This window comes from Ranitomeya imitator, chromosome 4 (assembly GCF_032444005.1).
Source record: "Ranitomeya imitator isolate aRanImi1 chromosome 4, aRanImi1.pri, whole genome shotgun sequence".
Taxonomy (NCBI): domain Eukaryota; kingdom Metazoa; phylum Chordata; class Amphibia; order Anura; family Dendrobatidae; genus Ranitomeya; species Ranitomeya imitator.
The window spans coordinates 92707348-92732300 of record NC_091285.1 but is presented as its reverse complement, the minus strand read 5'-3'; the positions used below and the strand labels follow the sequence as shown (position 1 = coordinate 92732300).

The 24953-nt window shown below is 44.6% G+C and overlaps 1 protein-coding gene across 2 annotated transcripts in view; it reads left to right on the top strand.

Annotated features, from left to right (window-relative positions):
• The window catches only part of SLIT3 (slit guidance ligand 3), a 1020157-nt gene that overhangs the window by 834714 nt on the left and 160490 nt on the right, over window positions 1-24953 (top strand). For both annotated transcript variants that reach the window (XM_069763866.1, XM_069763867.1), the window contains 3 exons: window positions 8698-8766; window positions 14972-15043; window positions 15457-15528. In XM_069763866.1, coding sequence (XP_069619967.1) covers window positions 8698-8766; window positions 14972-15043; window positions 15457-15528 — 213 coding nt within the window. The remainder of the gene's footprint in view (window positions 1-8697; window positions 8767-14971; window positions 15044-15456; window positions 15529-24953) is intronic.

The following is a 24953-nucleotide window of genomic DNA, read 5'->3' as shown; positions in this document are numbered from 1 at the left end:
TGGCACTCTAGCAGAAATGCCAATCTTAATCTCCCACAAAAAAAAAAAAAAAAAAAGGAACTGTCCTTCAATTACTATCTCCCTGCAGTAATCTCAGCCAGGTATGGCAGGCAGCAATAAGGAGTGGACTGATGCACAAATTAAATAAAAAGTGTGGACAAACAAACAAGATAGCTGTGCAGAAAGGAAGGAACAAGAGGATTTGTGCTTTGAAAAAGGCAGTTGGTTTGCACAGCGGCGTACACACAGCAATGCAGCTATCAGGGAGCCTTCTAGGGCAGCCCAATGAGCTACAGCGCTGAGGGGGAAAACAAAAATGTAGCTTCCACTGTCCCTGCACACCGAAGGTGGTGTTGGGCTGTGGAAATCGCTACAGCACAAGCGGTTTGGTGGTTAATGGACCCTGCCTAACGCTATCCCTGCTTCTGACGAAGCGGCAGCAACATCTCCCTAAGCTCAGATCAGCAGCAGTAACATGGCGGTCGGCGGGAACGCCCCTTTATAGCCCCTGTGACGCCGCGGACAGCAAGCCAATCACTGCAATGCCCTTCTCTAAGATGGTGGGGACCAGGACCTATGTCATCACGCTGCCCACACTCTGCGTTTACCTTTATTGGCTGAGAAATGGCGCTTTTCGCGTCATTGAAACGCGACTTTGGCGCAAAAGTCGCGTACCGCATGGCCGACCCCGCACAGGGGTCGGATCGGGTTTCATGAAACCCGACTTTGCCAAAAGTCGGCGACTTTTGAAAATGAACGACCCGTTTCGCTCAACTCTAGTGAGGACTGTTTTGAAGAGTGTACTGTTTTTTTCTTTTTTTAATTAAATTTATCAAAGTGTTCCACAATGTTTGATACATTTCTCGCATCTTTACTTATAATACTTCTGCCTAGAGCTTTTTTTTTTAGTTTCTCTGTCACCTTCTGCTGGAGTGACAATTTAAAAAAAAAATCAGAATTTGGAAATATGACTAAATTTCATATACCGAACCACATCAACCTTTTTAAAGCCTTGAAAAAGTCACCACCGCATCAGTAATCTTTATTGTACGGCAATGTGTATATCAGCACTCTACATGTGGTCCTAGTACAGTGACAACAAACACCAGGGTTTTATATTGTGATACTTGTTATAATTGGGTTATGGTTGATGTAGACATGATGCAATTCTGAAACACATTGTCGTTTCACCCTACAATAACATTTCATGGGTGAGGGTTTCATCTCGCTGTTGGTCACTTGGATACGTACAGACACAGAGTTTTAATCTCAAAACTAAGTTTATTGTCCTTCATAAACTTTACAGTTCCAAAAATGAAAACAGTCTTTTCTACACCATAACTGAATAACAAAGCAGTCCTTTCTTCAGCACAAATGAATAACAAAGCAGCCCTTTCTTCAGCACAGATGAATAACAAAAAGCAGTCCTTCCTTCAGCACAAATGAATAACAAAGCAGTCCTTACTTCAGCACAGATGAATAACAAAGCACTCCTTTCTTCAGCACACATGAATAGCAAAGCTGTCCTTTCTTCAGCACAAATGAATAACCAATCAGTCCTTGGGTAAAGGTACCGTCACACTAGACGATATCGCTAGCGATCCGTGACGTTGCAGCGTCCTCGCTAGCGATATCGTCCAGTGTGACAGGCAGCAGCGATCAGGCCCCTGCTGTGATGTCGCTGGTCGGGGAAGAAAGGCCAGAACTTTATTTCGTCGCTGGCTCTCCCGCTGACATCGCTGAATCGGTGTGTGTGACACCGATTCAGCGATGTCTTCGCTGGTAACCAGGGTAAACATCGGGTTACTAAGCGCAGGGCCGCGCTTAGTAACCCGATGTTTACCCTGGTTACCATCGTTAAAGTAAAAAAAACAACCACTACATACTTACCTACCGCTGTCTGTCCTCGGCGCTCTACTTCTCTGCTCTGGCTGTGAGCGCCGGGCAGCCGGAAAGCAGAGCGGTGACGTCACCACTCTGCTTTCCGGCCGCTGTGCTACTGTGTACTTTAAGGGTACCGTCACACTATACGATTTACCAATGATCACGACCAGCGATACGACCTGGCCGTGATCGTTGGTAAGTTGTAGTGTGGTCGCTGGAGAGCTGTCACACAGACAGCTCTCCAGTGACCAACGATGCCGAGGTCCCCGGGTAACCAGGGTAAACATCGGGTTACTAAGCGCAGGACCGCTCTTAGTAACCCGATGTTTACCCTGGTTACCAGGGTAAAAAAAAAACAAACAGTACATACTTACGGTACATTCCGGTGTCTGTCCCTTGCCGTCTGCTTCCCGCACTCACTGACTGCCGGCCGTAAAGTGAAAGCACAGCTCTGCTTTCACTTTACGGCCGGCAATCAGTGAGTGCGGGAAGCAGACGGCAAGGGACCTGACGGACACCGGAATGTAAGTATGTACTGTTTTTTTTTTTTTTACATTTACGCTGGTAACCAGGGTAAACATCGGGTTACTAAGCGCGGCCCTGCGCTTAGTAACCCGATGTTTACCCTGGTTACAAGCGAACGCATCGCTAGATCGGTGTCACACACACCGATCCAGCGATGACAGCGGGAGATCCAACGACGAAAGAATGTTCCAAACGATCTGCTACGACGTACGATTCTCAGCAGGATCCCTGATCGCTGCTGCGTGTCAGACACAGCGATATCGTATGGATATCGATGGAACGTCACGAATCGTACCGTCGTAGCGACAAAAGTGCCACTGTGTGACGGTACCCTAACACAAAGTAAATCAAATGGTCTCACCAACTTGGTATTACAGGAACCTCTAGGCATTAGTATAGACTATCTACTAGCTCTGTCTTTCTCCAGTCCCAATACTACACACTCTGCTAAGGTAACAGAGGTGCCTGTTATTATGCCTGTCAGACCCAGACTGGAGTATGGGAGCAATCTTTCCCACCCAGGATCTTTTGATCGCTCCTAAATCTCAAAATTAAAATCCACTCTAATAAAAACCCTCTCAGTTAGCTGGTACAGACTTCCAGGGACTTCCCAAGTCCATCCACCTCAGTGATACATATCTGGTATCCAGGACTTTACCTCCTACTTTCTTACACCTGATACTGTCTACTATCTTGGGTGTCAGCAGTGCTTTTAAATCTCCACATTTCTGTCTATCATCTAGTAAAAGAAATACATCTTAATCTGGTGCCATTCTGTGCACACAGACAAATTAAGATCACATGCTTTCTAACAGCAACAAAATAGATTTTCCAATTTCCTGCGGAGTCTTCACCTCAGTGAATATATGAATATAAAGTTTACCTTCTTGCTTTTTTGTCCCATGGGATTCTCCACTAATGCTATCCAGAGGTTCTCTTGTTTGAAGCCACTCGGTTAGATCAGTATCTTTCATTTTCGTGAATAAGCAAATAGGAATAATCTTGGAGGTTTAATTAAATTTTGGTTCACTATACATTTTTATACTCATGCTAGAAAATAATAATGGATAGAACTATAAAAATGTGTTATGGATACTTAAAAATTGTAGAAAGATCAGATTTACCAATGACCGTTGGATCAGTATGATGCGCGGCTGTTTCCTCAAATTCAATTACATACTGTATATAGCTCACTCACACATACTGTATATAGCTCACTCACACATACTGTATATAGCTCACTCACACACACTGTATATAGCTCACTCACACACACTGTATATAGCTCACTCACACATACTGTATATAGCTCACTCACACATACTGTATATAGCTCACTCACACACACTGTATATAGCTCACTCACACACACTGTATATAGCTCACTCACACATACTGTATATAGCTCACTCACACATACTGTATATAGCTCACTCACGCATACTGTATATAGCTCACTCACACACACTGTATATAGCTCACTCACGCATACTGTATATAGCTCACTCACACACACTGTATATATCTCACTCACACATACTGTATATAGCTCACTCACACATACTGTATATAGCTCACTCACACATACTGTATATATCTCACTCACACATACTGTATATAGCTCACTCACACATACTGTATATATCTCACTCACACATACTGTATATAGCTCACTCACACACACTGTATATAACTCACTCACACACACTGTATATAGCTCACTCACACATACTGTATATAGCTCACTCACACATACTGTATATAGCTCACTCACACATACTGTATATAACTCACTCACACACACTGTATATAGCTCACTCACACACACTGTATATAACTCACTCACACACACTGTATATAGCTCACTCACACATACTGTATATAGCTCACTCACACATACTGTATATAGCTCACTCACACATACTGTATATAGCTCACTCACACACACTGTATATAACTCACTCACACATACTGTATATAGCTCACTCACACATACTGTATATAGCTCACTCACACACACTGTATATAACTCACTCACACACACTGTATATAGCTCACTCACACATACTGTATATAGCTCACTCACACACACTGTATATAACTCACTCACACACACTGTATATAGCTCACTCACACATACTGTATATAGCTCACTCACACATACTGTATATAGCTCACTCACACATACTGTATATAACTCACTCACACACACTGTATATAGCTCACTCACACACACTGTATATAACTCACTCACACACACTGTATATAGCTCACTCACACATACTGTATATAGCTCACTCACACATACTGTATATAGCTCACTCACACACACTGTATATAGCTCACTCACACACACTGTATATAGCTCACTCACACACACTGTATATAGCTCACTCACACATACTGTATATAGCTCACTCACACATACTGTATATTGCTCACTCACACATACTGTATATAGCTCACTCACACATACTGTATATAGCTCACTCACACACACTGTATATAGCTCACTCACACATACTGTATATAGCTCACTCACACATACTGTATATAGCTCACTCACACATACTGTATATAGCTCACTCACACATACTGTATATAGCTCACTCACACATACTGTATATAGCTCACTCACACATACTGTATATAGCTCACTCACACATACTGTATATAGCTCACTCACACATACTGTATATAGCTCACTCACACACACTGTATATAGCTCACTCACACATACTGTATATAGCTCACTCACACATACTGTATATAGCTCACTCACACATACTGTATATAGCTCACTCACACATACTGTATATAGCTCACTCACACATACTGTATATAACTCACTCACACATACTGTATATATCTCACTCACACACTGTATATAGCTCACTCACACACACTGTATATAGCTCACTCACACACACTGTATATAGCTCACTCACACATACCGTATATAGCTCACTCACACACTGTATATAGCTCACTCACACACACTGTATATAGCTCACTCACACACACTGTATATAGCTCACTCACACATACTGTATATAGCTCACTCACACACACTGTATATAGCTCACTCACACATACCGTATATAGCTCACTCACACATACTGTATATAGCTCACTCACACATACTGTATATAGCTCACTCACACATACTGTATATAGCTCACTCACACATACTGTATATAGCTCACTCGCACATACTGTATATAGCTCACTCACACATACTGTATATAGCTCACTCACACATACTGTATATAGCTGACTCACACATACTGTATATAGCTCACTCACACATAGTGTATATAGCTCACTCACACACTGTATATAGCTGACTCACACATACTGTATATAGCTCACTCACACATAGTGTATATAGCTCACTCACACACTGTATATAGCTCACTCACACACACTGTATATAGCTCACTCACACATACCGTATATAGCTCACTCACACATACTGTATATAGCTCACTCACACATACTGTATATAGCTCACTCACACACTGTATATAGCTGACTCACACATACTGTATATAGCTCACTCACACATACTGTATATAGCTCACTCACACACTGTATATAGCTGACTCACACATACTGTATATAGCTCACTCACACACAGTGTATATAGCTCACTCGCACATACTGTATATAGCTCACTCGCACATACTGTATATAGCTCACTCACACATACTGTATATAGCTCACTCACACACACTGTATATAGCTCACTCACACATACTGTATATAGCTCACTCACACATACTGTATATAGCTCACTCACACATACTGTATATAGCTCACTCACACACACTGTATATAGCTCACTCACACACACTGTGTATAGCTCACTCACACATACTGTATATAGCTCACTCACACACACTGTATATAGCTCACTCACACATACTGTATATAGCTCACTCACACATACTGTATATAGCTCACTCACACATACTGTATATAGCTCACTCACACATACTGTATATAGCTCACTCACACACACTGTATATAGCTCACTCACACACACTGTATATAACTCACTCACACATACTGTATATAGCTCACTCACACATACTGTATATAGCTCACTCACACATACTGTATATAGCTCACTCACACATACTGTATATAGCTCACTCACACACTGTATATAGCTCACTCACACATACTGTATATAGCTCACTCACACACACTGTATATAGCTCACTCACACACACTGTATATAACTCACTCACACATACTGTATATAGCTCACTCACACACACTGTATATAGCTCACTCACACATACTGTATATAGCTCACTCACACATACTGTATATAGCTCACTCACACATACTGTATATAGCTCACTCACACACACTGTATATAACTCACTCACCCATACTGTATATAGCTCACTCACGCATACTGTATATAGCTCACTCACGCATACTCTATATAGCTCACTCACGCATACTGTATATAGCTCACTCACACATACTGTATATAGCTCACTCACACATACTGTATATAGCTCACTCACACATACTGTATATAGCTCACTCACACATACTGTATATAGCTCACTCACACATACTGTATATAGCTCACTCACACACTGTATATAGCTGACTCACACATACTGTATATAGCTCACTCACACATAGTGTATATAGCTCACTCACACACTGTATATAGCTGACTCACACATACTGTATATAGCTCACTCACACATAGTGTATATAGCTCACACACACTGTATATAGCTCACTCACACATACCGTATATAGCTCACTCACACATACCGTATATAGCTCACTCACACACACTGTATATAACTCACTCACACATACTGTATATAGCTCACTCACATACTGTATATAGCTCACTCACACATACTGTATATAGCTCACTCACACAGTGTATATAGCTCACTCAAGCATACTGTATATAGCTCACTCACACATACTGTATATAGCTCACTCACACATACTGTATATAGCTCACTCACACATACCATATATAGCTCACTCACACACACCGTATATATAACTCACTCACACATACTGTATATAGCTCACTCACACACACCGTATATAACTCACTCACACATACTGTATATAGCTCACTCACACATACTGTATATAGCTCACTCACACATAGTGTATATAGCTCACTCAAGCATACTGTATATAGCTCACTCACACATACTGTATATAGCTCACTCACACATACTGTATATAGCTCACTCACACATACTGTATATAGCTCACCCGTGCATACTGTATATAGCTCACTTGCGCATACTGTATATAGATCACTCACACACACGGTATATAGCTCACTGACGCATACTGTATATAGCTCACTCACACACACGGTATATAGCTCACTCACACATACCGTATATAGCTCACTCACACAGTGTATATAGCTCACTCACACAGTGTATATAGCTCACTCACACATACCGTATATAGCTCACTCACACATAGTGTATATAGCTCACTCACACATAGTGTATATAGCTCACTCGCGCATACTCTATATAGCTCACTCGCGCATGCTGTATATAGCTCTCTCACACACACGGTATATAGCTCACTCACACATACTGTATATAGCTCACTCATACATACCGTATATAGCTCACTCTGCTCACCCCACCACTGTATATAGCTCAATCACACACTGTATATAGATCAATCACATACTGTATGCAGTGTCTAGTATAGCAGCATCATCATTCAATATATTTACACTTCATTTGAGAAGAGAAGCTTTTAACATTTGTATTAGAGGAAAAAATCCCAATATTATGCTTATTTCCTCCTCCATATTTCTTAAGGCATTGGTGTAAGATTAGGAACCTGAACTCTTCATTTACTCCTGCTGACATGGAGCCTGCTTATAACCACAGTATATTGGTTCTTATTTCAATTTGTGAATATGAGATATTGAATGCATTCCAGTGCCAAAACAAAAATTACAGCCTCGGCACCAGTTCAAAACCAGTATCCTTTTGGTACTTGGATTGGCCAGACCCATGACAATCTTAGCTACGAAGGACAGAGAGCCTGCTCCCTCTAATGCTGCTGGAACAGTAATTACTGGGTATCCGTTCTTTTCCTGCCATAGGTTTAGAAATCAGTGCCAGCTGTTCCATCCATTCTGCCAATACAGGAAATTTTCTTTTTTCAGTCCTTAACTTTACTTTCTTGTAAATGTTTTGCATTTAAGTCCCTTCCAGTGTTTGTTCTAATCTTCTGTCATTTCTGTTAATTTAGATATTTGGAAGGAAACCACTTAACGTCAGTGCCAAAAGAAATCTCCAGTTTCAAGCACATAACACTGATGTAAGTATCGTATCGTCTCGGACCCTTTATCTTCAGAGTGGTCTTCCCAGTACATGCATCAGCATGTAGTATAACTTTAAAATAATAGGCAATTAAACCTTTAATGACTATGTATGTTTTGCACTTAGTGTCAGAAGTGCCAAGAACTGTATACAGCACTAGTACAGTGGATATAATGTATGTTCATTATGTAGGTGTTTTGGTAAGGTCCTTAAACTACTGTGTTTACTTCTTTACCTGCATTTTTTTTACTCTGATTTAATATGTTTTTTAATAGGGTTTTCATTCTATTTTATTTCTGCCACTTTTATCCTCTACAGGTTTTGTTACTGGCATCATACATATGGGCACTACCATCCTGTATGGCTCACAAAGATAGTATACTTCTATGCCTTACATGGCTCTGCTTTGCGTGGAACTTAAAGGGTGTAGGGGTTTCACTCATTCAGGTGCGACGGCTGACACTAAGGAGGCACGTTCCATTAAAAGTTCACAGGGTTTATTGCTCCATAAACCACATAGCAAAATAACAGTAAGCAAATAGCCTTTAACTCAGGAAAAGAAAAACAAGTGTCCAGTCCTTCAGGCTCAGTCCTGGAGCCTTAACACACTCTGGAGGGTTTCACCTCCACACATATCTGCTGTGTTAAACATTAGCCTTTCTTTTATAGGTCTAACCACACCCAGGAACACATCTCATGATTAGACATGTGGTTATGACATCACCACAGGTCCTGTAACACACATAGATAGGCAGGGTTATGATACAGCGACAAGCCACCTATGTGACACATAGCTCCCGTCGATTATACAACCTTTAGTCACGCTACATACTTCCCCCTCTGCCTAAAGCCGTGGGGCTTGGCACTTTCTACCACTAGATAAGGGATTCTTGATAGAGCATCAGCATTACCGTGCAGCTTCCCAGCCCTATGTTCCACATGGAAACTGAAGTCCTGCAGGGATAAGAACCAACGGGTGACCCTAGCATTTCTACCCTTCGTTTCCCTCATCCATCTAAGGGGGGCATGGTCGGATATCAGTCTAAATTTACGTCCCAGCAGATAGTACCGTAACGTGTCCACCGCCCACTTTATGGCCAAACACTCCTTCTCTACGACTGAGTAATTCTTTTCAGACGAGGACAGTTTTCTACTCAGAAAGAGAACAGGATGCTCCTCTCCATGTAGCTCTTGGGAAAGAACTGATCCTACCCCAACATCTGAGGCATCTGTTTGAAGAATAAACTCTTTCTTAAAATTTGGGGCCATCAGAACAGGTTGCTTATACAGTGCCTCTTTCATTTCTTGGAAGGCTGACTCTGTCTCTTCGGACCATTTAACCATTACTGATTTCGTCCCCTTTAGCAGATCAGTCAGAGGCGCAGCCTCCGTGGCGAAGTTTGGGATGAACCTCCTGTAATATCCCACGATCCCCAGAAAGGCTTTAACTTGTTTTTTGGAGAGTGGCTTTGGCCATGTTTGAATTGCCTCCACTTTACTGATTTGGGGTTTTATTTCTCCACGACCCACTATATATCCTAGGTACTTAGCTTCTTCCTTACCCAAGGCACACTTCTTCGGGTTTATTGTAAACCCCGCCTCTCTTAGAGCATTTAACACTGCTTGGACTTTTTCCAGATGACTCTCCCAGTCCGGGCTAAAGATGACGATATCATCCAGGTACACAGCAGCGTATGGCTTATGGGGTGCAAGGATTCTATCCATAGCCCTCTGGAAGGTCGCCAGAGCTCCCTGTAGGCCAAACGACATCCGGACATACTGGAAGCATCCATCTGGTGTAGAAAATGCCGTCTTCTCCTTGGCTTTCTGTGCCATGGGAATCTGCCAAAACCCCTTCCTCAAATCCAAGGTTGTTATATACCAGGAGGGCCCAAGTCTTTCGATGAGCTCATCAACGCGGGGCATGGGATATGCATCGAACTTGGAGACCTCATTCAACTTCCGGTAGTCGTTGCAAAATCTCCACTCCCCATCAGGTTTTGGGACCAGGACAATTGGGCTCGACCAACCACTCTTGGATTCCTCAATGACTCCAAGCTTCAACATACGCTCCACCTCCTTGGAGATTACTTCTCGACGGGCCTCAGGAATTCAGTAGGGCTTCACGTTCACCCGCACATGTGGCTCTGTCAGAACCTTGTGCTCTATGACCTTCGTGTATCCTGGCAACTCTGAAAACAGGTCCCTGTTCTTCTGCAGTAACTCCCAGCACTGCTGTTTCTGGGTATTCGATAGTGTCTCCACTATAGGAACCCCTCCAACCTCACCTTCTGGGTTGCTTAGCAAAGATGGAGTTACTGCCGGCTCTCTATCTTGCCATGGCTTGATGAGGTTGACATGGTAGACTTGGATTGGTTTCCATCTTCCTGGTTGGTGAATTTTATAGTTTACCTCACCAAGCTTCTCGACGACCTCATATGGCCCTTGCCATTTGGCCAAGAACTTTCTCTCCACCGTCGGAACTAACACAAGAACTCGGTCTCCCGGATTGAACTGCCAAACTCTTGCAGACCGGTTGTAGACCCTGGCCTGAGCTTCTTGTGCTTGGAGGAGGTGTTCTTTTACGATAGGCATCACCTTTGCAATCCTCTGCTGCATCAGGCCCACATGCTCAATGACGCTTCTGTGGGGCGTGACTTCGGCTTCCCTAGTTTCCTTGGCTATATCGAGTAGTCCTTGCGGATGTCGACCATACAGAAGCTCAAACGGTGAGAATCCTGTGGAGGCCTGTGGAACTTCACGAATGGAAAACATCAGACATGGTAAGAGGCAGTCCCAGTCTCTACTGTCTTTCTCTATAGCTTTTCTCAGCATGCTCTTCAGCAGAGGTGTCAAACTGCATTCCTCAAGGGCTGCAAACAGGTCATGTTTTCAGGATTTCCTTGTACTGCACAGGTGATAATTTAATCACCTACACACATAATGATTACAGCACCTTGTGCAAAGCTAAGGAAATCCTGAAAACACGCATGGTTTGCGGCCCTCGAGGAATGCAGTTTGACACCCCTGCTATTCAGTGTCTTGTTAAATCTCTCAACAAGGCCATCTGACTGGGGATGGTACACCGAGGTCCTCTACTGGGAGATTTTCAGGACTTTGCATAACTCCCTCATCACCTTGCTCATGAAAGGTGTCCCCTGGTCAGTGAGGATCTCCTTCGGCAGACCTGTCCGGGAAAACGCATGGACCAACTCGCGGGCTATACTCTTCGAGGAAGAATTTCTCAAGGGAATTGCCTCAGGATAGCGTGTGGCATAATCCAGGATGACTAATATATACTCATGGCCCCGGGCTGAATTAACTAAGGGACCGACCAAGTCCATGGCAATTCTCTCGAATGGCACCTCAATAATGGGCAATGACACAAGGGGGCTCCGGAAATGAGGAGTGGGAGCAGTTAGCTGACATGTAGGGCAGGACCTGCAATAGTTCACTATTTCCCAGTGACACCCAGGCCAATAGAACCTCTGCACAACCCGTTCCTGCATTTTTTTCCACCCCTTAGGTGTCCACCCAAGATGTGTGAATGGGCCATGTCAAACACCTTCCGTCTATATGGACCCGGCACTAACAACTGCTCTACTAACTCCTCCGTTATTTTCGTGACCCGGTACAACAACTCCCCACTCATCAGAAAATGGGGAAATCTTGTGTCTGCCCCCAGCTCCTGTACAACCCCATTAATAACTGTGACATTATTAAAGGCTTCCCTATGTCTGTATGTTGGGCAGTCCCAAAATTTTCACCAGTTACCTCTAACTCCAGAATGTCAGATGCAGGGGACACTTCCTCCTCATCCCCAACCAGAACACAAAAAGGAAACCTTTCTGTCTCTGGGTGTGGTGATACCTTTTTAGGGTTCATTGGTTCCCTACTCTTGCTAGGGACCTCAGAACCCTTTCCCCACAAATCCCAAAACAAACAGAAATCCCGGCCAATAATTATAAGGTGCAACAAGTCCCGAATGACGCCGACTTCATTGGACTCAGTGTCACACGCCGTTTCAATATCCACCCTGGCCATAGGGTAGTCCTTTGCATCACCATGTATGCACCGCACGCCGACCTTCTTTCCCGGGAGCAGGTGGAGAGGAAAAGTGACCCTCACCAAGGTCACTAAGCTCCCCGAGTCTAACAGCGCCATTACTGCTCGACCGTTCACCTTTATGGGACACGCTTGAGGCCCCTCATTGGGCAGAGAGTTCACATTGCAGGCTGGATATGCATAGTATGAACTACGGCGTCCCATGCGGCAGTCCATCTGCTCAGTGGTCTGGGAACAACGGGCAGCTATATGTCCTGGCCCGTGGCACCTCCAGCAAATAATATCACCTGTAGGGACCTTGGGCACCACCTCCCCCGCCCTTTGTGACCTTGGATGCCCCACCCCTTTTTGAGACTCAGCACCCATGTGGGACCCCCAGTACGGCATGGCTTGCCTCACGAAGGAGCCTTCCAACCCTTGGTATCTCTCAACCAGTCCGATCAGCTCATCGGCATTCTGGGGATCACCCTGGGCAACCCAAGTCTGTATGGGCCTCGGGAGGGAATGCACAAACCGATCCATCATCACTCATTCTACCATCTGTGCAGGTGTAGATGACTCTGGCTGTAGCCATTTCTGGACCAGGTGCAACAGATCAAACATTTGGGAGCGAGGCGGTTTGTCCCGGTGATAGGCCCAACAGTGAATTCGCTGTGCCCTGACAGTCAGTGTCACCCCCAAACGTGCGAGAATCTCAGCTTTCAATTTGTGATACTCCTTGTCATCCTGCAAGGTCAAGTGATAGTACGCCTTCTGGGGTTCTCCCGTCAGGTATGGCGCCAGTACCTCTGCCCACTGCTCTGGCGGAAGTTTTCCTTCTCAGCGACCCTCTCAAACATCGTCAGGAAGGCATCAACATCATCCCCGGGGGTCATTTTCTGCAATGCGCATCTTACCGTCTTCCGGACGAGGGTGTCATCAGCCAGACCTGGGGTTGGGGCGCTCGTCTTGCCCTGGATGGCGATTACCAGAAGCTGCATCTGCTGCCATTGCTCCTGCAGGCTCTGTTGTATCTGCTGCCATTGCGCCTGCTGGCTCTGTTGTATCTGCTGCCATTGCTCCTCCTGACTCTGTTGTATCTGCTGCATCAACAGCCTGTTGGTCTCTTGCTGTATCTGCTGCCGTTGCTTTTGCTGTGACTGCAACTGGACCAAGTGTTTCAGCAGGTCCTCCATTTTCCCCGGTAATGCTTGCTGGCTTGCAACAGACTTGACCCAGGACATTCAATAATAGACTTACGTCTCCGCTGGGAACGCTGCCCGCACGTCTACCACCAATTGTAGGGGTTTCACTCACTCAGGTGTGACAGCTGACACTCAGGAGGCACGTTCCATTAAAAGTTCACAGGGTTTATTGCTCCATAAACCACATAGCAAAATAACAGAAAGCCTTTAACTCATGAAAAGAAAAACAAGTGTCCAGTCCTTCAGGCTCAGTCCTGGAGCCTTAACACACTCTGGAGGGTTTCACCTCCACACATATCTGCTGTGTTAAACATTAGCCTTTCTTTTATAGGTCTAACCACACCCAGGAATCCATCACATGATTAGACATGTGGTTATGATATCACCACAGGTCCGGTAACACACATAGATAGGCAGGGTTATGATACAGCGACAAGCCACCTATGTGACACATATCTCCCGCCAACTATACAACCTTTAGCCACGCTACAAGGGGTTGTCTCATCATCATAAATGGGTCACAAAGTTTTTGTAAAAACAAGCAATTTTTCAATTTACTTATTACAAATCCTCTCCATTTTCAAGAAAGGAGGGGATTTTAAATGTATATTTTACTTGCTGTTGCCTAGGTTACCATCCACCGATTTAGCCCATCTGTGGCGGACGGTCTTCTGTACTCTGCCTGTGTCTAGCATTGGAGGGCACACAGTTCGGGCCAGCAGCGGTACCATTGGCTATTGATTCATTCAGATCGCACCCCCCAGCAGCAGGAGACAGCCCCTATAGGGCTCGTTCTGATCTGTGTTTAGTGTATGTGTTACGTGCTAGATGGAGGATAGGGTCATGTGCACAGGGCCTAAATCTGAATGATTATGCAATAGGTTTGTTACTTTATTAATGCTGTTTGCAGCTCATAATAAATATATATGTATATGGCATGTTTCTATTATTTAGAGATCTAAGCAACAACAGCATCGGCGTTCTGTCCAACTACACCTTCAGCAACATGACCCACTTATCTACACTGTGAGTATGGCCTATCCCTCATTTGTATACTTCAGTCATGTCTATTGCGTTTCCCAGGGGCATGCTCAGATAAAACCCTTCTATATATAACGGTAATGTGTATGACATTGGTGTCCGAGTGCTTGAGCCAGCAAGCACCGAGTCCATCGCAGGAGATGGAACCAGTCATAATCCCAAGAAGTAATTCTGATGTTACTGGCAAAAGCTTTAACCCTCTGGTCACCCTCCACCTCTAATTGCCCAAAATCGCTGTCCTTATCTGTGGTAGACTAGCCTGCAGCCAACCGACATATTGCATCTTACAGTTTCCTATGAAAAGGATAGATGGAGTGTACATGCACATATTACTATAGCTCTTCTAGCATACATGAAGTGGTGAGCATGATACTAAACGGCCTTGATAATTCTTTCAGGATTTTGAGCTACAACCGTCTGAGGTGCATTCCAGTTCATGCATTTAATGGCTTGAAGTCTCTCCGAGTGCTGTAAGTATGACTCCTGGATTCCACGTTATTGAGATATTTCATTCACAGCAGGCTCTGTAACGAGCTGATGGCCTCCAGGCCACATCACGATTCAGCTATCGGTTTACACAATTTATAAAAGGGTATATGCGCACGTTAAGTATTTACTGTGTTTTCGTTGCATTTTTTCCACGCAATTTAGTCAGAAAAACTGAAGTTTTTCCTAGTACCAGCTAAGTGAATGAGATTCCTGGAGTCTCGTGCACATGTCCGTTGCCTATCTTTTCCTTGCTTATTTGAAGCATTTTCATATCTATATATTGTCAATTCTTTCAGCATTTTTGGAGCACTTTCTACTCATTCCACCACAGGGCAAAAAAAGCAAGTAAAAAAACTTATAAAAATGCAAGTAAACACCATGGCAAAAATGTGCATATTTTCCCTTTAGTTTTACCTGCCAATAGACACATTTTTGGTGCGGGATTGTCTGCAGCAAATGCTTAACGTGTGTATGTTCCCAAACCGCACTATGCTGTTGGTAGAGCCATCTAGGTCCTGATTAGGCCAAGCAAACAGAAGAAAGCTTTGGCTCTGAGCATGCATGTTTCATTGTGTGCTTGTGCCTCTTGGTTCCAGATCACCTCATCTCTCGGTGTAATCAATGCGTTTTTACATTCATGTCCATATATGTTAAGAACAGAGATCATTTGTGCCTTAATCACGGATGATGTTGATGGCATGGACTTTACGGCAGGCAGCTCCCTTTTGTGTAGCATTGCAAAAAGGTTATGTTCCCAATTCTATGCCACAAACATGTGCCATTTCAAAAACCTGACCGGCACATCCAAACATAGACTAAGTGTGAACAGGTGCTGAACCTAGAGTCGCCAACTCGTATATAGTTAAGTAAATAAGGCAGCACACTGCAGCGCTAAAACCTGCAAACTTGAAACACGAAATTTGAACTGCATTACTGCACTAGAAATATGAAAAATGAGAGCGTTTAGCGCATAAAAATGGCCAATTTTATGTGTACCTGGTAGCCCCTTTACGGCATCTCTCTTATACCAGGACTAAAAGGGTATACCCCTCCACAGAGAGAGAGAATTTTAGTCTAGGAAGAGGTTTCACATGTACCCATTAAGATGGAGACGTTTATTCTCAGCGAGGTAAGGCAAATGTAGGACCTGGTATAAGAGAGTGCAATGTACCATCATTACTTCCATCACTCGAGTGCAAGCAAAAAATGCGTGAATACAAGCACATACTGGCAGAGAACTAGTGATGGCTTTCCCACCTAATAGCAGATACTCAGTGGAAGAACAAGCACCTCAGTGGGTAGGGATTAGCATGGCTGAAATGTGGCAAACGATTATGAACCCGCCATAACATACATCACCACTATGTAATAGGGTCTGCTTTGGCTGGAGCCAGCATTTAGAACAAGGTGGAAGAGTACATGTCAACACGTCTCCATGTACTAAGTGATGGGTCTACCCCATTTAACTTCTGGGTCTCCAAATTGAATGCATGTTCTGAGCTTCCTCTTTATGCCTTGGAGATGCTAACCTGCCCTGCAGCAAGTGTACTACTGTCACAACATGTGTTTATCATGGCAGGGTGTGTGATCATACAGGCGCATCTGTGTCCACATCTAATGTGGGGAAGCTAACATTCCTTAAAATGAACCAGATGTAGATGCCAGAGGACTTGTCCATATTTTTGGATGACTAGACAACTATACCGGCCACATAGCAAGTATTCAACTCTATTTGACATTCGTTTCATTTAGACGTTTCATCCACAAATAAAAAAAAGAAAAAAAACTGTGATGGCTACCTCCTCCTCCTCCTCGTCCACCTACACCACCACCTCCACCTCTTCCAGTAGGACCTCCAGCCTCTGGTTGTAGCTTGTTACAGTATTTGATTTTGGTTTCAATCTATGATCATTGAAGTCAGTACCCTAAAGAAAAAACTTCAAACAGTGTTGGATTACTTTTCAATTGCCTCTTCTACCCACACCACCACCTCCACCTCTTCCACTTAGATGTATGACTCCTTGTTCTAGATTGCTAGTTTTAGTTTTGTTAATTCTAGGTTATTTTAAGTCCGTTCCATAAAAAAAAAACCAGTGTAAACAGTGATGGATTACTCCTCCCTTGCCTCCTCCACCCACCCCATCATGTCCACCTGCACCTCTTCCACATCCTCCATCTCCTCCTCCACATGAACCTCTTTCTCCTGGTTCAAGGTTCTGATTTTTTATTTCTACTCTGCTTAGCATAGGGACAGGACGTAGCTGTAGTCCAAGAGAGGATGAACAGCGCTCCATCCGGGTGTCATAGTATCAAACAAGTTTATTGAGCCATGAAACAGCGACGTTTCGACCAGTACCTTGGTCTTTTTCAAGCATACAACAGAGTGCAAAATGCCGGCTTAAATGGTGTGGATACCATGCAGGGCACCATTCACCAGCTAGCCACTAATTACTCATACAAATGTGACATATAATACAGATCAGACAATTACAAAATTCGTATAAAAGGACATAAAATCTCCCACAACATAGATAATGATGAAAACATAACTAAAAACATATATATTATAACAACAACTAGGGTTGAGCGAAACGGGTCGAACATTTTCAAAAGTCGCCGACTTTTGGCGAAGTCGAGTTTCATGAAACCCGATCCGACCCCTGTGCGTGGTCGGCCATGCGGTACGCGACTTTCGCGCCAAAGTCGCGTTTCAATGACGCGAAAAGCGCCATTTCTCAGCCAATGAAGGTAAACGCAGAGTGTGGGCAGCGTGATGACATAGGTCCTGGTCCCCACCATCTTAGAGAAGGGCATTGCAGTGATTGGCTTGCTGTCTGCGGCGTCACAGGGGCTATAAAGGGGAGTTCCCGCCGACCGCCATGTTACTGCTGCTGATCTGAGCTTAGGGAGAGGTTGCTGCCGCTTCGTCAGAAGCAGGGATAGTGTTAGGCAGGGTCCATTAACCACAAAACCGCTTGTGCTGTAGCGATTTCCACTGCCGAACACCACCTTCGGTGTGCAGGGACAGTGGAAGCTCCTTTTTTTTTTTTTTCCTCAGCGCTGTAGCTCATTGGGCTGCCCTAGAAGGCTCCCTGATAGCTGCATTGCTGTGTGTACGCCGCTGTGCAAACCAACTGCTTTTTTCAAAGCACAAATCCTCTTGTTCCTTCCTTTCTGCACAGCTATCTTGTTTGTTTGTCCACACTTTTATTTAATTTGTGCATCAGTCCACTCCTTATTGCTGCCTGCCATACCTGGCTGAGATTACTGCAGGGAGATAGTAATTGAAGGACAGTTCCTTTTTTTTTTTTTTTCTTTTTTTGTGGGAGATTAAGATTGACATTTCTGCTAGAGTGCCATCCCTGTCTGTGTCATCTCTCACTCAGTGGGCCATAGAAAGCCTATTAATTTTTTTGCTTGATTTGGGTTCTAAATTCTACCTGAAAAAATCATTAAATCAATCAGTGGGAGATTAATATTGGGCTTTGGGCTTGTGTGCCAGTCCTAAGCGTGCCATCTCTCTCTCTCAGATAGTGGGCCATAGAAAGCCTATTTATTATTATTTTTTTTATTGGGTTTATAAATTTTCCCTGGAAAAAAAAAAAAATGGGAGATTAATATTGGCCTCTGGGCTTGTGTGCCAGTCCTGAGCGTGCCATCTCTCTCACAAATAGTGGGCCATAGAAAGCCTATTAATTTTTTTGCTTGATTTGGGTTCCAAAATCTACCTGAAAAAAATCACTAAATCAATCAGTGGGAGATTAATATTGGCCTCTGGGCTTGTGTGCCACTCCTGACTCCTGTGTGCGTCATCTGTCACTCAGTGGGCCCTAGAAAGCCTATTTTTTGTTTTATTTGTTTTCTAAATTCTCCCTGAAACAATCATTTTATTTTCTTTGGTTTCTAAATTATTCCTGAAAAAAATCATTTTTTTTGTATTTTTTTTTCTCTCAAGTCTCCCTGAAAAAAAAAAAAAAAAAAATCTGTGGGAGATTCATATTGCCCCTTCTGCTTGTGTGCCAGTCTTGACTCCTGGGTGTGCCATCTCTCTCTCTCTCCCCAATTGTGGGCCATAGAAAGCCTATAAATTTTTTTGCTTGATTTGGGTTCCAAAATCTACCAAAAAAAGTCACTAAATCAATCAGTGGGAGATTAATATTGGCCTCTGGGCTTGTGTGCCACTCCTGACTCCTGTGTGCGTCATCTGTCACTCAGTGGGCCCTAGAAAGCCTATTTTTTGTTTTATTTGTTTTCTAAATTCTCCCTGAAACAATCATTTTATTTTCTTTGGTTTCTAAATTATTCCTGAAAAAAATCATTTTTTTTGTATTTTTTTTTCTCTCAAGTCTCCCTGAAAAAAAAAAAAAAAAATCTGTGGGAGATTCATATTGCCCCTTCTGCTTGTGTGCCAGTCTTGACTCCTGGGTGTGCCATCTCTCTCTCTCTCCCCAATTGTGGGCCATAGAAAGCCTATTAATTTTTTTGCTTGATTTGGGTTCCAAAATCTACCAAAAAAAATCACTAAATCAATCAGTGGGAGATTAATATTGGCCTCTGGGCTTGTGTGCCACTCCTGACTCCTGTGTGCGTCATCTGTCACTCAGTGGGCCCTAGAAAGCCTATTTTTTGTTTTATTTGTTTTCTAAATTCTCCCTGAAACAATCATTTTATTTTCTTTGGTTTCTAAATTATTCCTGAAAAAAATCATTTTTTTTGTATTTTTTTTTCTCTCAAGTCTCCCTGAAAAAAAAAAAAAAAAAAAAAAAAATCTGTGGGAGATTCATATTGCCCCTTCTGCTTGTGTGCCAGTCTTGACTCCTGGGTGTGCCATCTCTCTCTCTCTCCCCAATTGTGGGCCATAGAAAGCCTATAATTTTTTTTGCTTGATTTGGGTTCCAAAATCTACCAAAAAAAATCACTAAATCAATCAGTGGGAGATTAACATTGGCCTCTGGGCTTGTGTGCCACTCCTGACTCCTGTGTGCGTCCTCTCTCACTCAGTGGGCCCTAACAAAGCCTTTTTTTTTTTTTTTTTTCCTAAATTCTCCCTGAAACAATCATTTCATTTTATTTGCTTTATAAATTCTTCTGTAAAAAATAATTTTTTTTTAATTTTTTTTTTTTTCTGAAGTCTCCCTTTTAAAAAAAACAAACACAAATCAGTGGGAGATAAATATTTACATTTGCGCTTCAGTGACAGTCCTGCGTGTGTGCCATCTCATTTGTTGCCAACAACAACAGAGTGTGTAACATTGTGGCTGATTTTCGTTGTGGTCTCACCCACCTGTAAAGGGGTAGCTAAATCATACTGAAGTTATAGCTCACCGTGTAAGTTGTGTGACAGCAACAAATACCGTTCGTTTGGTAACGTTTTTAAAAGAATGAGGAAGTCTGGTGGAAGAGGTCGTGGCCGGGGGCGTTCATTGTCAGCTGGTAATGAGGGTAGTGGTAGTGGTGGAGCATCAGCTGGTCGTGGGAAAAAAAATATTGCACCTAAGTCTGGAGCTGTGGAGCCAGGTTCGTCGTCTGGCTACACAAGGCCTCGAACGCTCCCTTTTCTGGGAGTAGGAAAACCGCTTTTAAAGCCGGAGCAGCAAGAGCAAGTTTTGGCTTATCTTGCTGACTCAGCCTCTAGCTCTTTTGCCTCCTCTCGTGAAACTGGTAAATGTCAAAGCAGCGCGTCGTTAGTGGATGTTCACGGTCAGGGACAAGTCGCTTCCTTGTCCTCTTCAGCAAAAACAACAACAGAGAAGAATGCAGCAGGCGACACAACGGGTTACTCCATGGAGCTCTTTACACATACCGTCCCTGGCTTAGAAAGTGAAGCAGTTAACAGTCCATGCCCATTACAAGTTGAATCTGACATGGAGTGCACTGATGCACAGCCACAGCCAGACTACTATCCTGGTCCTTTGACTCAGACCACAACATTGCCATCGCAGGGTGCTGATCAAGAATCAGACCCTGATGAGACTATGTTGCCCCATCACGAACGCTATACCACCGACCGACACGGTGACACAGACGAAGTTGCACACAAGCTACAAGAAGAGGTAATAGATGACCCAGTTCTTGACCCCGATTGGCAGCCATTGGGGGAACAGGGTGCAGGCGGCAGCAGTTCTGAAGCGGAGGAGGAGGGGCCGCAGCAGGCATCAACATCGCAACAGGTTCCATCTGCCGGGCCCGTATCTTGCCCAAAACGCGTGGCAAAGCTAAAACCTGTTGGAGGACAGCGTGGCCATCCGGTTAAAGCTCAGTCTGCAATGCCTGAAAAGGTATCCGATGCTAGAAAGAGTGCAGTCTGGCATTTTTTTAAACAACATCCAATTGATCAGCGCAAAGTCATCTGTCAAAAATGTTCAACTACCTTAAGCAGAGGACAGAATCTGAAAAGTCTCAATACAAGTTGCATGCATAGACATTTAACCACCATGCATTTGCAAGCCTGGACTAACTACCAAACGTCCCTTAAGGTTGTAGCACCCTCGGCCAATGAAGCTAGTCAGCAACGCAACATCCCTTCCGGCAGTGTAGGGCCACCATTTTCCGCACCACCTGCAGTATCTGTGCAGGTTTCTTTGCCAGGCCAAAGCCGTCAGGGTCAGGGAATCACCAGTTTCGTAGTAGGAAACACTGCATCTAGGGCACCGGTGGCAACAATACCATCTCCCACCGTCTCTCAGTCTGCCATGTCCACCGGCACCCCCGCTAGTTCCACGATCTCCAGCTCTCCAGTCCAGCTCACCCTACATGAGGCTATGGTTAGAAAAAGGAAGTACTTAGCCTCGCATCCGCGTACACAGGGTTTGAACGCACACATAGCTAGACTAATCTCGTTAGAGATGATGCCCTACCGGTTAGTTGAAAGCGAAGCTTTCAAAGCCCTGATGGACTACGCTGTACCACGCTACGAGCTACCCAGTCGACACTTTTTTTCCAGAAAAGCCATCCCAGCCCTCCACCAGCATGTTAAAGAGCGCATCGTCCATGCACTCAGGCAATCTGTGAGCACAAAGGTGCACCTGACAACAGATGCATGGACCAGTAGGCATGGCCAGGGACGTTACGTGTCCATCACGGCACACTGGGTAAATGTGGTGGATGCAGGGTCCACAGGGGACAGCAAGTTTGGGACAGTTCTGCCTAGCCCACGGTCTAGGAAACAATTGGCTGTAGCCGTTCGCACCCCCTCCTCCTCCTCTTCGTCCTCCTGCAGAAGCGAGAGCTCGTCCACAGACCGCAGTCGCACAACCACTCCATCCGCAGCTGCCACTGTTGCACACCAGGTCTCCCATTATGGGGCAGCTACTGGCAAACGTCAGCAGGCTGTATTGGCTATGAAGTGTTTGGGCGACAACAGACACACCGCGGAAGTTCTGTCCGAGTTCTTGCAGAAAGAAACGCAGTCGTGGCTGGGCACTGTAGATCTTGAGGCAGGCAAGGTAGTGAGTGATAACGGAAGGAATTTCATGTCTGCCATCTCCCTTTCCCAACTGAAACACATTCCTTGCCTGGCTCACACCTTAAACCTGGTGGTGCAGTGCTTCCTGAAAAGTTATCCGGGGTTATCCGACCTGCTCCTCAAAGTGCGTGGACTTTGCTCACATATCCGCCGTTCGCCCGTACACTGCAGCCGTATGCAGACCTATCAGCGTTCTTTGAACCTTCCCCAGCATCGCCTAATCATAGACGTTGCAACAAGGTGGAACTCAACACTGCACATGCTTCAGAGACTGTGTGAACAGAGGCGGGCTGTTATGTTTTTGTGGGAGGATACACATACACGGGCAGGCAGTAGGATGGCAGACATGGAGTTGTCAGGTGTGCAGTGGTCGAAGATTCAAGACATGTGTCAAGTCCTTCAGTGTTTTGAGGAATGCACACGGCTGGTTAGTGCAGACAACGCCATAATAAGCATGAGCATCCCCCTAATGCGTCTGCTGATGCAAAGTTTGACGCACATAAAGGATCAGGCGTCTGCAGCTGAGGAAGAGGAAAGCCTTGATGACAGTCAGCCATTGTCTGGCCAGGGCAGTGTACAGGACGAGGTAGCGGGCGAAGAGGAGGAGGAGGACGAGGAGGATGATGGGGATGATTATATTTTTAATGAGGAAGCTTTTCCGGGGCCACTGGAAATTGGTGGCGCGGCAAGGCCGGGTTCTGGTTTTTTGAGGGACACAAGTGATGTGGATTTGCCTGAAACTGCCCCTCAACCAAGCACAACCGCAGATTTGAGAACTGGAACTTTGGCCCACATGGCGGATTATGCCTTACGTATCCTCAAAAGGGACACACGCATAACTAAAATGATGAATGATGACGATTACTGGTTGGCCTGCCTCCTTGATCCTCGCTATAAAGGCAAATTGCAAAATATAATGCCACATGAGAACTTGGAACTAATATTAGCAACCAAACAATCAACTCTTGTTGACCGTTTGCTTCTGGTATTCCCTGCACACAGCGCCCGTGATCGTTCTCACACGAGCTGCAGGGGCCAGCAGACCAGAGGAGTTAGAGGGGCAGAAATCAGAAGTGGCGTTGGCCAGAGGGGTTTTCTGACCAGGTTGTGGAGTGATTTTGCTATGACCGCAGACAGGACAGGTACTGCAGCATCAATTCAAAGTGACAGGAGACAACATTTGTCCAGTATGGTTACAAACTATTTTTCATCCCTTATCGATGTTCTCCCTCAACCGTCATTCCCATTTGATTACTGGGCATCAAAATTTGACACCTGGCCAGAATTGGCAGAATATGCATTGCAGGAGCTTGCTTGCCCGGCAGCTAGTGTCCTATCAGAAAGAGTATTCAGTGCTGCAGGTTCAATACTAACAGAAAAAAGGACTCGTCTGGCTACCCAAAATGTAGATGATCTAACCTTCATTAAAATGAACCAAAACTGGATTTCGAAATCTTTTGCCCCACCTTGCCCGGCTGACACCTAGCTTTCCTATGAAAAGGTCTTGCCTGTGGACTATTCTGAATGCCTTTTCCAATCTCGTAATTTTCAGCACCTGATTGTCCAGCATACGACATGTTTACACCTCACTAAATGGCCAAACTCCCCACACGGGGCCGTGGTATCGACACTTGGCGACAGCACCCGTGAGAGTGCAGTTTGTCTGAAGAGGTGGGTGAGCCCGCTTTTGGTCGACGGCACTGCCACTGGGCCCCTCCTAGTACAATAAAGTGTCTCTGGCGGTGGTGGTGCGCACCCAACGTCAGACACACCGTTGTAATATGAGGGGCCCTGGGCCTGTACCGCCGGCCACAAGACAGTTTCCCCCCACCCCAGCTCAAACAGTGCTCTACCACTTGCAAAATTATCTCACAGCTCCACCAATGTTTAGTCTATGCGCTGACATCCTTCAATGCCTGCCACTGACAATACCATTGTATT